The 15,137-nt window shown below is 34.8% G+C and overlaps 1 protein-coding gene across 1 annotated transcript; it reads right to left on the bottom strand.

The window, feature by feature from the left end:
• Nucleotides 1–1,831: 1,831 nt before the first annotated feature.
• Nucleotides 1,832–4,508, bottom strand: LOC18034627 (luminal-binding protein 5). Its single transcript, XM_024179466.1, has 7 exons — nt 4,460–4,508; nt 4,063–4,330; nt 3,690–3,901; nt 2,878–3,591; nt 2,623–2,777; nt 2,432–2,514; nt 1,832–2,352 (listed from the first exon to the last, which is right to left on the bottom strand). The coding sequence occupies exons 1-7, from the start codon at nt 4,506–4,508 to the stop codon at nt 1,848–1,850; spliced, it is 1,986 nt and encodes a 661-aa protein (XP_024035234.1). The 3' UTR covers nt 1,832–1,847.
• Nucleotides 4,509–15,137: the final 10,629 nt, after the last annotated feature.

Here is a 15,137-nt window from a genome sequence, read left to right as displayed (position 1 = left end):
ATGTGTAGAATAAAAATAGGTATGTTTTGGGGTGAATTACTTGTGTAACGTTAATGGAATGCACTTATACCTTATTTGGTCTAAAGACTGAACTGTTAGAGTTTAAAAATTACAACACTAAAATACCTAATAAATGCTAATTGTTATATTTTTAAAGATAAGTTGATTTGATATGCTACTTGTATGATGAAAAAAATTATAATATCTTTATTATTTTTGTCAAAATTTTTATTTAAAAGTTATATTTAAGACACAATATTAATTTATATTTTACAGTTACAATTTTTTTTTTTCTAAAAAACTATATTTTGAAAAATACAACACCTCAATACTAATCAAGATCTTTATGAAAAGAGTTTTACAAAGATTTCAAAAGTTGTCAAAAGTCTCACTCTTGAGGTAAATCTTGAAATTGATTTTGGGCGCCCACGGTCTAAAATTTTTTTCATTAACAATTATGTTTAATAAAAGAAAATAGAGTGAGTTTTGTAACCCACTTGGGATTTAAGACAGCAATAGACATTGATCTTAGCCACTTTGATTATTATCATGAAATTGTTATACAATTTTAAAATTGACACATGCCACTAACCTTGCTGCGGTATTGGGGCATGTCCATGTCCCCACCGAAAATGATATATTTAATTTACTCGATATTGAAGGCTAAAAGCCCACAGGAGAGACATATGAACTTGATCGCTATATACAACAAAATGTGTGCGCCGTAGAAAATCAAAACTAAAACCAACAATCAATCATGTCATTTATAAACCCCATTCAGCCATCAAAATCTTGATTTACAGAATTATTTGTGTTAATACCAGCATATTAATCAGCCATCCCTCTTATTTAATTTCCTTTTCTCTCTCTCTCTCTCTCTCTCTCTCTCTCTCTCTCTCTATATATATATATATATATATATATATATATATATATACTTAAAAGTAAAATTATCTTTCCTCTTTTTTAAATTTTTTTATTTACTTTAATCGGAAGTCATTCTTTGGCTAAGCATACCACTATATCATTGCAGCGGTATTGAGCCGTACCACAGAGAGAAAGGGGCCCATTGAAAATTATATTGTTTACTTCATCTCATAGCCCACAGAGAGATGCAACAAAATTTACATGTGCGCGCCGTTGAAAATTAAACAAAACCATCAATGATTCATCCTTTATAAACCCGAACCCCTCCCCAGTCAGCCATCAAGATCTTGATATCTCGAAACATCTTACATTCCAAATATCTTCTTCAAAAGTTTAATTAGCAACAACAATGTCTGCACTTGTGGATATATGGACAAGTGAGTTAGCCAAGCTGCGTGAAAAGGGCCTAACCATTTGGGGAACAAGCAGCAGCAGCAGCAGCCAGGCCGTTGAAGCTAAAGAACACAGCAATAACTTTCCTAACGCTGGGGAAGTCTCTGCTTTTATACGAGAAATGAAATCTCGTTCGCTTGTGTTGCCTTACTCTGAAGCTTCAGTTTCCATGCTTATTGACTTCTTTAGCGCTTGAAGATTAAGCATTAGTTACTGTAATTATTAGCTACTCTCTATCTACTTCTGCTTTTGCTTATTTAACTTGCTTCTGTTTCTTGTTTCTTTGTAAAGGCATCAGAATTCCTAATGATATTCAGTTCAGTGTTGTTATTTGATTGTAATTATAAGAAACCAATACTCTCTCAAAACTGATTTAAAAAATTAAATGTCATTTAAGAAAAATTGATGGTGGTAACTATCAGAATAACATTTATGTTATCTTTGGGAAATTAGTCGACAACACTGCAAAATAAACACAAAAAAAAAAAAAAAAATGGCAACAAAAGAAAATTGAATTCTCAAGCTTTTTACAAATCATCATCTGGTTCCTCATCTTCCGAGTAATCAGCAGCTGATGAACTTTCCCCCCCCTTCTCATAAACCTCTTTGATCACGGGATTGCATACAGCTTCCACCTCCTTCAGCTTCTCATCAAAATCATCCTTCCCGGCATTCTGATTGTCATCCAACCATTCAAGAGCTTCCTTCAATGTGCTCTCAATCTTCTCCTTATCATCAGAATCGATCTTGTCAGCGAGCTTATTATTATCATTGTCGTTGATGGTGCTCCTCATGTTGTAGATGTAACTTTCCAACTTGTTCCTGGAATCAATCCTCTCCCTCGCATTCTTATCCTTCTCCGCGTATTCCTCAGCCTCCTTCACCATCCTTTGAATCTCTTCCTCGCTGAAACGCCCCTTGTCATTGGTTATGGTGATGGATTGTTTGTTCTTCGCCGCCTTGTCTTCAGCTGTCACATGTAGGATGCCATTGGCATCAACATCAAATGTGACCTGAATTTGAGGAACTCCCCTGTAACAACAATCAGAACAGCTTAAGTATCCAGAACAATCTTCAACAAATCAAATACATATGTTGAAATGCAATTTACCTTGGAGCAGGTGGAATGCCAGATAGATCGAATCGTCCAAGCTCGTGACAATCCTTTGTCAAGCTTCTTTCACCTTCGTACACCTGAATTTTAATTTCAATTTTCAAGTGCACGTTAGTCCACTAGTAGACAGAATGATTGTGCAGCATCAGTTTAGCTACGTATGCAATCATGCACATCACTTGTTATACCTTAATAGTCACTGTGCTTTGCTGGTCTTGGTAAGTGGAAAAAACCTGAGATTTCTTAGTGGGGATACCAGTGTTCCGGGGAATTAGCGTGGTCATAACACCACCCACTGTTTCAATACCAAGACTCAAGGAAGTCACATCCAGCAAAAGAAGGTCTGCAGCAAACAAAAAGCTTTGTATACTTAGCTATTCTAATTAATCAATTGCATCCTGATAAAAGAGAAGATTAAAAAAAAAAAATAGTGGATCCTTTACCTTTACCCCCTTCGCCGCTAAGAATCCCACCTTGAACTGTTGCGCCATATGCAACAGCTTCATCTGGATTGACGCCCTTGTTAGGCTCCTTCCCATCAAACAAGTCCTTCAACAATTGCTGAACCTTGGGGATTCGAGTACTTCCTCCGACAAGTACAATCTCATCAATGTCAGTTTTCTTCAACCGGGCATCTTCCAATGCCTTCTTCACAGGCCCCATTGTCTTCTTGAACAGGTCCAAGTTCAACTCTTCGAATCTTGCTCTTGTCAATGGCTCCGAGAAATCAACACCGTCAAAGAGTGACTCAATCTCCACTCTGACTTGATGCTGGCTGCTCAGAGCTCTCTTGGCCCTCTCACATTCCCTTCGAAGCTTCCCAAGAGCCTTGTTATCATTGCTTATATCTCTGCTGTACTTTTTCTTAATCAACTTAATGAAATAGTCCATGACTCTGTGATCGAAGTCCTCTCCTCCCAAGTGAGTGTCTCCGCGTGTGGCACGAACCTCAAACACACCATCGTCAATATTCAAGATACTAACGTCAAATGTACCACCACCGAGATCATAGACCAAAATATTCTTCTCTCCCTCTTTCTTGTCGAGACCATAGGCAATAGCCGCGGCTGTGGGCTCATTGATTATCCGAGCCACATTGAGCCCGGCTATGACCCCTGCATCCTTCGTTGCCTGCCTTTGCGCGTCATTGAAATAAGCTAAAATCAACAACCAAAAAGACACCCATTAGACTACAATACAAGATATGCAAAGGGTACAGAACAAGAATGTTAAATCCTCATACATGTATACATACCTGGAACGGTAACGACAGCATCTTTAATTTTCTTCCCCAAGAATGCCTCGGCTGTCTCCTTCATCTTTTGAAGCACCATTGCACTGATCTCCTCAGGGCTAAAGACCTTGGTCTCTCCTTTCACTTTCACTTGAATATAAGGCTTGCCATCTTTGTTCACAACCTTATAAGGCAAGAACTTTATATCTCTTTGCACCTCAGGATCATCAAACCTACAGCATCAAAAGCATACAAGGGAGTTTAAAAGCGCTTTTCTAGAAAAGTACTTAAAAAAAAGCTTTAACTCTATTACAACACGATCACAAAATCACTTCCAAACACACATCAAACTATAAACTATCATAAACAAAAACAGAGAGAGTGACTGTCTTACTTTCTTCCGATGAGGCGCTTAACATCAAAGATTGTACGCTCTGGGTTGAAGGCCGCTTGATTTTTTGCGGCTTCTCCGATCAGACGTTCAGTATCAGTGAATGCAACCCATGATGGGGTGATTCTGTTGCCTTGGTCGTTCGCTATAATCTCCACGTGATCATTTCTGTAAACACCCACACAAGAATACGTAGTCCCCAGATCAATGCCAATCACTGTTCCTAGCTTCGTTGTAGTATCATCCGCTGCAGCTAAACCCAACGAGAATTCTAATAGGAAAAAGATTTTAAAAAAAAACAGGTTTTAACAAAATTCAGCCAAAAGAAAACAGAGCATAAACAAAACGAAATAGGGTAATAAAGGTTTCTTTAGCAAAAGAGAAAGAAGAAAGCACTTACGTAAAGCAAAGAGGAGCAAAATAGCTAATGCTTTGTTCTTCATCTTCATTGTTTTGCTTTTGCGCTTGCTCTCTCTCTCTGTATTTGTTTTTCGTTACTTTCGTGTAAGGTTTCCTCTGCTTTCTCTGTTTTCAAGTGGAGCGAAAAGAGCTTGAAGTGGGGGGGGGGGGGGGGGGGGGGGGTGCTACTTATAGTGTTTGTATCCTTGTTCTTTGCTATAGTGTCGTAACCAGTGATGATAAAACACGTTGCTTTTGCTTGCTGGCCGCAGCTTTCAAGGACTAGGATTCCTTTGCTGTATTAAATCCTAAGACGCGCTTAACTTGAGTTCTTTCAAATCTACTCAAAATTTGAATACGATTTTACTCAAACACGTATAGTAACCGATTGTGGTTCGCCATGTTGTAGCGATTTTCCCGCGAGATCACTAAAGTTCGTTAAATGTTAAAAGAGTACGGACAAAAAAAAAGGAGAAATAAGTTTTAGGGATCTTTTTGGTATTGTGGGAGAAAGATTCAGGGTATTTCCTCCAAAAACAATAACGTACCAAATGTTTAAATTTTGTGGGGTTTAGATATCCACTTTTCATGATTATGATACAATACACAGAGTTGCATGAAGACTCATATTCGATATTATTGTTTTAAAAATATTATCAAAATTGACACGTATTCAATTGCACTATAATAATTTTTTTTTTTCAAGAACTGGCTTATGCTGTAAGATAACTGATGTAGGCACACTTGGCTCCGATTGTAAAACATTGGAAATATGTATTTTAATATTTTAAAAAATTGGTTTAAGACACTTTCACTCGTGTGGTTCGTTTTTTTACCCACCCCAACTATATATGGATGCCAATTAGTTTAGTTGGTAAAATTTTTTGAGGGAAAACAAAAGATTTTGAATTTATGCCAACTCACATTAGTGGAAAAAAGAAATTAGGTTGCCCTTAATTTGAAGAAAATTCCTCAAATTCTTTCTATCCTATTGTTTGGGTGATAAAATAAGACGACCATAATAAGGCTTATTCAAAGTCTTATTGTGCTGGTCTCATCATTTAGCACAGTCAGAGAAAAATCAACGAACAAGATTTTGGCGTTGAGACGGTTAGACTAGAGATTCACCTAGCCAAATTTACTCACCCTATCCTCTCTGAAAATTTAGTGTTGAACCCCATCCTTAAAACCCATAATTCCATAATCCAAGGGGGAGAGGGAGAGTGGAACTCTATCCTCAAAGCCCACAATGCCATAATTCATATGAGAGAAGTTAGATCCCTATAAAACTCCCAATAGTGCCAATAGTTGGAGACTTTAGAAAAAAACTTTGTCCCGTCTCTCTTTCTCTACACTATCTCTGGAGATTAAATTTTGAACTTCCTTCCTTCCTTATCAATCTTGATTCCTCTTTATCCTTATATTTTCATATTCACAAGGAGAGTTTCTTCTTACATTTTTCTTTTTGGGTTCATTCTTTTTTAGATAAAATCATACACCCTGTTTGTAGATGCTCGCCAAGCTTCGATTCATGGTCGCCAAGTTAGGGCAAAAAACCATCCCTCCATACAAAAAAAAAAAAAAATCAAATGGTGGCACTAGAATCTGGTTGGTAGACCACACACTGACACGACTAGATTTTAGCGTCAACACTTATTATATTAAAAATATTATGGAGTTATTCACATCTTGCTTTAATTGCATGCATGCACTTGTTTTGCTCTTAGTGTTTGATCTTATTAGTTATTATCTTACTCATTTACACCCATAGTGCCATAATGATGAGAGTTCTGCCTTATTGCAATTCAAGCAAAGCCTTATAATTGATAAGTTTACTTTTGCAAATCCTTGCACTTATCCTAAGGTTGAATCCTAGAGCCAGGAGGAAGAAAATATTATTGATTGCTGCTCATGGGATAACATCAAATGTGATTAGGACACTTATCATGTGATCATGCTCCGTCTCACTAATAGTTACCTCTATAGTCCTATCAATTCTACTAGCACTCTCTTTCACCTTCTCCATCTTTAAATAATTAGCCTCTTCAATAACCACTTCAATTTCTTTGAAATTCTATCTTAAATCTTAAAATTTCCAAGCTAACATCTTTGGATCTCTCTCGGTCATTCTTTTCAAGTCAAATATCAGCAGAGTTGCTAGAGCTCTCCAGCTTGGAGTCCTTGATCTCTCATATAATCACTTTGCCTTCAAACTCCAAAAGTCAGGTTTATCAAATCTAGCCAAGAAGTTAACCAACTTGATAGAAATTTACCTTATTGATGTTGATACTTCTTCTGCAGTTTCTCCTACATTGACAAATTTATCTTCTTTGATTTACTTATCTATTAGTGAATGTTCTTCACAAGGTGAATTCTCTGTAGAGATTTTTCAACTACCCAACCTTTGATATCTTGATCTCGTGTACAATCTAGATCTCTTCGGATACTTGCCAAAATCTCAAAAAGGAAGCCTCCTCGAAGATTTGAGACTTTCATTTACCAAATTTTTAGGTAAGATTATAGATTAAATACAAAATATTGAATCATTATCTTACTTGGATATAAGATTCCCCTCTTTATCAGGAAAAATTCCTCCTTCACTTGGAAACCTTACCAACCTCGAGGATCGATACCTTTCTGATAATGGGTTTTCAGGGGAGTTACCAACTTCCTTGGGAAAACTAAATTCTTTGAAAACATTTGATATCAGTTCATGCAATATCTTAGGCAAAATTCCAACTTCATTGTTGATAAGGTAATTGATGACTGATACCACTTCAAAGGGGTAAAAATCTCCAAGGAGGAAAATCAGATCCCTCAAAGACAATGATGAAATCTGTCAAGTGGGAACTCCGGAACCCTTCAGATGAGAAATATGGAAACCTTGATTTAAACAGTGATTGGGTCAAAACTTGCAAACCAACAAGGCTAAAATATTGGGATGATGCTTATCACCAAGAAAGAATTACAGAAATACCGCAAAAATGGTTAAAGAAGTTGGCTAAAAAGCCACTACTCCTACAATACCCCCCAAAAATAGGGCAATCACCCCTCACTCCGAAAATCATTCTTCATTTTCTTCTCCATTAAGGTATTTTTAAGGGAAAATTGCCAGAAAAAATGTATGATCACTGAAGCACACAAAAATTACTCAGATTTCAACTCCGAAAGCACTATATTGACTTAGGTATTGGAGTGGGCACGCCGGAGACCACCACCTCCGACCTCATTTCACCATTTTCTTCTTTGTTAACGTGTATGCAGGTTACCTCCATCTGTTGCACTTAGTTTGACCCCAGGTGGGAAAAAATCTCAACATTCATCATTATTTTGATATATTAATAGCCAAAGACAGTCTCCCTTTATTTAGATGGCTTAATGGCAGATCTTATTATTTTGATGGGTTAGTGGGCAGGTTCGGACTTATATTTGTTAAGAAAAATAGCGTAAGGTGGCTATTTGGCTATTTTGATTCGCATTGTGAAGAGAATTAGTTAAACTTTTAGTAAAATTTATTTCTAAAAGTGCTGTAAATTTTAAAAACAATTGTATGTGTTTAATTAATAGATCTTACTTTTGAGTAGACATACTTATATATACATTTATAAACATGTATATATAATTTTTTATCGTGTATATGTAATAATTGATAACTAAAATAATTTCTTTTTATTATCTCAATGTAATTGGTAATTGTAAAACTCCCTTTAAATTTAATAATTTTATTTCCTAATTGAATAAGGTTTATTTTTTATTTTTCCAATATATGTGAGTATATACATGGAATTAAATTAAGTATAAAATTAATGCTTAAAATCATATTTTGAAAAATTACTTCTTCTTTGTTTTCCAAAATCTAATGTAAGATGGTTCATTTTGCCTAAAGTGAGTTTTTAAAGATTTTACCAAGTACCAAATTAACTCTTAATTTTCCGAAATTAATTTTCAACCTCTCAAAAGCAATCCCAAATGGGCCCTAAGTGTTAATGAATTGGGTGAAATAGATTTTGATATGTAAACCCAAATCCAACCACCCTTTATAAAATGTGGTTTAGTGAGTTGACTCATTACTAACCCGACTAAATAAAAATCAATCCGACTAAGGCTCCATTTGGTACAGCTTTTTAAATATAACTTATTTAAGTACAACTTTTATTAGTAGAGTTTTTACTAATAAAATTTTAGTTGTCTGTTGTCAATAAGAGTTTTTATTAAAAATTTATGAAATTACTTTAATAGATTTTTAAAATTATGTTATGAAAATAATAAAATAAGATTGTTAAGTAGAAGGTATTTTAGATATTTTAATATTTAAAAAAAACTTTTCAACCTCTACTCCTAAAAGTCTAAAATTTTAGCTTTTGTTAGTAGAGGCAAAATAGCTTATTTAAGCCCTATTAGAAAAATAACCAAATAACAATAAAAATTTTTATAAGAGTTTATAGGATTAAATAAGCACTTATGGTCATTAAATAAGTCATACCAAACATGCACTAAGTCGTAAGAAATTTTGCCATGCCTAAAAGTATTTTCATCCATTTCACTAAGCCGATAACACAAAAATGTTATTGTACTTAATGGTATTTTTATGATGTGTTTACTTCTTAGATCGGAGAATTGGAATAAGGATCAAAATTAAACTCATGTTTACTTGCTGAAATAAGGAAAGGAATGCGATTCATTTTGGTGGACTCTGCACCATGTTAGGAATTAGTAATGGGAGTCTGATTCTCAGGGGATTGGGAATCATACTCCCATTCCCAGAACTCCCTGAAATACCCTAACTTAAAATGCATTATTACAACTATATCCTCTTAAATAATAAAAAATACAAAATACAAAAAATAATTGAAAACTACAACAACCAAAATCTAGATCTCATTGCACAACACGTTGGAAGATTTGAAGATTAAGGATAGATGAAGAAGAAGAAGAAGAAACGATAAAGAAGAGGAAAAAAAAACAAAAGTAAAAAAAAAAAAAAGACGAAACAAAGAGGAAGAAGACGAAGAAGGATAAGAGAAAAAAAAAAGAGTTTAAAGATGAAGAATAGAAGGAGAAGAAGAATAAACGATAAAGAAGAGAAAAATAAAATATAAAAATGAAAAAAAGAAGAGAAGAAGAAGTAACGAAGAATTAAGAGAAGAGGATGAGAAAAAAAAAAGGACAAAAGAGAGAGAAAATAGCGAAACTAACTATTATTATTATCATCAATAATTTTCCTAAAAAAATAATAATCATTATAAAATGTAGCCAATTCAGTATTTTGAAGAATTAAGGGGCATTTTATTTACTTAAAACAATTCATTCTAAAAAAAATTAAGATAAATTAAACACATTAATGGCAATACAACCCATTCTAATTTCGATTATTACATGTAAAGTAAACAATTTATTCTGAATGCTGTTCCAATTCCCTATTAGCAAACATATTATTTGTAGTGTTAAAAAATATTTCCAAACAACGCCAAACTCATCAAGACCAATGAAACTTAATTATGATATTTTTTAGCTACTTAAAACGGGAATAGCTGTTTAATGCAAGCCAATACTATCAAATAAAATACTTTCAATCCTTCAAGGAGATCTCAGACTGCTATTATAAAAACGTTATGGTGGTTTAAAGTAATTTTGATGCAGGTCAATAAAAATCACACCGAAGGTTTTGATCTTTCATGTGGCATGTGGAGAGTAAAAGAAATCACACCAAATCAAATTGAACGAATGAAAAAGACACCAATAAAACAAAATCAATTTGTACCATCTTTCTTTCCCTTTTACAAGTTACAAGCATCATAATACTGAATTCAACATCTTAAATTTAAATGACAGGAGTGAAAGTAGTTTGACACCATAAAAGTGTTAAATTAGCTGATGAAGTTGAACCAAACTCAACACACGTTGGAGTGCTAGCTGGAATCAAGCCAACTGTAAATTCAGTAGCTAATCTGGGAATGAAAGTGAAAGGTGCACGTGAGAAGTTGGAAAGTTCCAGATGGCAAAACTGTTATGAAGAGATTCCCATGCAGCTGGATTATGAAGCAATTAGTTAATAATTCAGCACTTGTTAATTGTATTGAAATTAGTTAGATTAGAGTTTGTTATTCTGCAGTTACATTGCTTAGCTGTAACAGAGTGCTCAGCAAGTATTTAGAACTATCTAGATTCCACTATAAATACTGAGCTGAGCTCATTTCTGTAATGTGAGATTCAATAACATGAGATGAACTACGATTCTCCATTTTCTCTCTTTTAATCTTTAAATTCCAACTTGGTATCAGAGCCAGTTGTTATAATGGCTAGCAATGAATTTCAAGCCACAAGCAATCGAGCTTCAAGCTCAACTGCAAATCCAATCACAAACTCAATCAACAACTCATAAGTTAATTCTCTAGTTTTCAATATTCCGATCAAGCTCACAAACAACAATTATCTGCTATGGCAAACTTAAGTTATTGCCACAATCAATGCAAACGAGCTTGAAGATCTAATCGACAACACCAAGAATCCTCCAAGTCGAATGATTGTCAATGTCGATAGCGATCAAACTGTGGTCACTGTGCCGAATCCACAATTTCAGATCTAGACGAAAGTTGATCAACAACTCATGAGCTGACTACTTTCAACTCTGAGTGAAGAAGTGCTAAGTGCTGTTGTTGGAGCAAGCTCATCTCTAGAGGTATGGCAAACACTTTCTGGACAGTTTGGTGTTAGGTCTCGTTCTAGAGTTTTTCATTTAAGGACTCAGATCCAAACAACTAGAAAGGGATCAATGAGTGTTCATGAATATTATACTAAGATGAAAATGAATTGGATTCTCTTAGAGCTGCTGGTAATCATATGAGTAATGTTGACTTTGTATTGTGTTTACTTGTTGGTCTTGGACCTGAGTATGACTTGATTGTTGCTATAATCAATGCCAAATCAGAAAGCATAACTCCATCAGAGGTTTATGGCTTGCTGTTGAGCCAAGAAAATAGAATTGAACATCATAACTCTATTAGTAGCATAAACTATTAGGCAAATATTGCTTATTACAGAGGAAACCAGAGGAGAAATTGGCAATCAAATTTCAACAACACTGGAAATGTTGCTAATCAGAGTGGAAGAAAATTTGGAAATAATTCTTGTGGTGGCAACTTTAATCCAATTCAGGAGAAAATGAAAGGAAAAGCTCCAACTGATGAAGAAGCACCTAAATGACCTTGTCAGATCTACTTCAGGAAGAATCATACTGCTGTAAACTGCTGGTATAGGTTTAAGAAAAACTATGTGCCTAATTTTGCAGGAAACAAAAAGAGTGCTTATGTGGCTGAAGGTGCAGAAACCAAAAGTGGAGGCTGGTATCTCGACAGCGGAGCAACAGATCATGTCACTAATGATCTTAACAAGTTAAGCATAAGCTCATAATACAAAAGGGAATCATCAGCTTGCAGTAGGTAATGGTTCTAAGCTTGAAATTGTTTCTGTTGGTTATACATTGCTTGGCACACTTGAACCTGATATCCAGAAATACATTAAACTAAACCACATTCTCTATGTACCACAAATAACCAAAAATCTAATCAGCATATCAAAACTATTAAATGATAACAATATATGCATTGAATTTGACAAAACACATTGTGTTGTTAAAGACAAGAGAAGGGGGATTGTTCTCATGAAAGGTGTGGCTAAAGATGGACTGTACAAGCTGCTGAACTTGCCTCTAAATCACTCTCAAGTCAAGTCTATTTTGTTGTCTTCAGTTTCATATTCCAGTCTACTTTCCGTTTGTAAGATAAATAAACCAGAGTCTATGATGTCAGTTGTTTCTAAAGAACATTGTACTAGCTGTAAAGATCAAAGAATCAACAAAACTCTTGATTGTTGGCATATGAGATTAGGTCATCCAAATGCTTCTGATCTTAGAAAAACCTTGTCAGCTTGTAATATCACATTTGGTAATAAAATCTTTGAGTTGTCTTTTTGCAAAGCTTGTCAATATGGAAAAATGCATAGATTATCCTTTAAAAGTAGTGAATCAAAATCATCTACTGCCCTTGAGATTATTCATAGTGATCTTTGGGGTCCTGCACCAACATTCTCAAATCAGGGGTTCAAATACTACATAGTTTTTATTGATGACAAAATAAATTACACTTGGATTTATGGGTTAGCTCATAAGTCTCAAGCACCGTCAGCTTTCATTACCTTTAAAAACCAAATTGAGAAAAGCTTCGAGCTGAAAATCAAAACAATTCAGTGTGATATGAAGGGAGAATATAGAGCCTTTGAACCTTATCTCAGAAATGAAGGGATAGCTATAAGATATTTCTGCCCTTATACACATCATCAAAATGGAAAGGCTAAAAGAAAATATAGACACCTTGTTGAAACTGGACTGACACTCCTTACTCAAGCTGATATACCTCTTAAGTTTTAGTGGGAAGCATTCTGTAATGCAACCTATCTTATCAACCGAATCAGTACACCTACATTGAATCACAAAACACTTTGTGAGACCCTTAATTCCAAGAAACCAAGTTACTCTCAAATCAAAATCTTTGGTTGTGAGTGCTACCCTTTCTTGAGACTATACAATAGTTATAAGCTTGATTTCCATACCTCAAAATGTGTTCATTTAGGTTTCAGTAACTTGCACAAGGGTTATATGTGTTTGAATCCAAATGCCAGAATTTATATTGTTGCACATGTTAACTTCAATGAAAATTCTTTCCCTTTCCAAAATGATCCAAACTTCATGGTTTCAAAATCCACTCATACATCAGAACCTGCAAACACATTCTGCAAGTTTATCTCTATATCATTTCCTTCTGAAACCCAAAATCATGAGGCAACATCAACAAGTACAAATTCATTAGAAGACACAACTAACTCAAATGATCATTCTAATGTACATAACCTTGACAACAAATTTGATCAAATAAATTCAATGCATGATAATGTAATCAGTACACATGAATCTCCTCAAACCTCATTTTCAAATCATTCTGAACCAAACACTCAAATATCATAAACATCTCAGCCTACATATCAACCCAAACCTTCACATCCTATGATAACTAGAGCCAAAAATGGCATATTCAAACCAAAACTATACAACACTGAAAAGTCCATGTCCCTTGACACACCTTCAAGTGTAGCTGAAGCTTTGAATAACCATAAATGGAAACAAGCAATGTAGGAAGAGTTCAATGCCTTAATGAGAAATCAGACTTGGTGTTTAGTTCCTCCAGAATAAAACATGAAGCTGGTGGGAACAAATGGATATATCGGGTGAAACAAAACTCAAATGGATCAATCAACAAATACAAAGCTCGTTTGGTAGCTAAGGGGTTTTTACAAACAGAAATGGTTTATTATCAAGAAACCTTCAGTCTTGTTGTTAAAGCAGCAACCATAAGAATTATACTAAGTCTTGTTGTCATAAACAACTGGAAGTTGAGACAAGTAGATATCAATAATGCATTTCTTAATGGGGAGCTTAGTGAAACTATTTACATGCCTCAGCCAGAAAGCTTTGAGAACTCAGAGCATCCAAATTATGTGTGTAAGCTGAAAAATGACCTCTATGGATTGAAGCATGCACCAAGAGTATGGTTTGATAAGCTCAGGTCAGTTCTTGAGTCTTGGCAATTCACTAGAACCAAATCAGACACATCTTTATTTTTTAAAAGAAGTGGGAGTAATATGATTATATTGTTGATTTAAGTTGATGATATAATCATGACTGGGAATAATAATGCTAAACTAGAACAACTTATCAGCAACCTCAGCAGTACTTTTGCTCTTAAAGACTTGGGGAATCTCAATTTCTTTCTCGGTATTGAAGTTATTACAAATGATGATACTTTGGTGTTGTCTCAGTCAAAGTATATAAAATATCTTCTTGCCAAGTTTGATTTGAAAGAGTGTAATGGAACTGATACTCCTCTGGCCACAACAGAAAAGCTTAGCAAAAACATGGGTGAAGATTTTACTGATGCAACTCAATACAGGAAAGCAATTGAAGGATTACAGTATGCAGTATTAACAAGGCTAGAAATTGCATATGCAGTGAATAAGTTAAGTCAATTCATGGCTAATCCTTTACAACCTCACTGGCTTGCCTGCGAACGAGTACTGAGGTATCTCAAGGAAACTATAGACTATGGCTTAACTTTCAGGAGATCTGATTTTCTGGATCTTGTAATATACACTGATGCAGATTGGGGTAATGATATTAATGACAAAAGGTCAACTAGTGGCTACTGTGTATACTTAGGTGAAAATTTAATCAGCTGGAGTTCAAAGAAGCAGAGCATAATTTCCAAATCATTAGCAGAGTCAGAATACAGAGCAATGACGTTGGCTTGTTCAGAATTAACCTGGATCTGCTCAATTCTTAAGGAACTGAACATTAAATTTTAGAGTACTCCACTGCTACTAAGTGATAGCACAAGTGCAGCTGCTATAGCTACAAATCCAGTAATGCATTCTAAGACCAAACACATTGAAATAGATATTCATTTTGTGAGAGACAAAGTTGAGAGGAAAGAAGTTGAAATTGCTTTTGTGTCTACCAATGACCAAGTTGCTGACATATTAACTAAACCTCTTACATATCCTAAGTTCAGCTTCTTCAGAAGCAAACTTAAAGTCTTTCCAAAAGACTTAAGTTTGAGAAGGGGTGTTAA

The sequence above is a fragment of the Citrus clementina genome, unplaced genomic scaffold, assembly GCF_000493195.1.
Source record: "Citrus clementina cultivar Clemenules unplaced genomic scaffold, Citrus_clementina_v1.0 scaffold_8, whole genome shotgun sequence".
NCBI classification, from domain to species: Eukaryota; Viridiplantae; Streptophyta; class Magnoliopsida; order Sapindales; family Rutaceae; genus Citrus; species Citrus x clementina.
The sequence above is the reverse complement of the archived record's forward strand: the minus strand, read 5'-3'. Positions and strand labels throughout refer to the sequence as shown.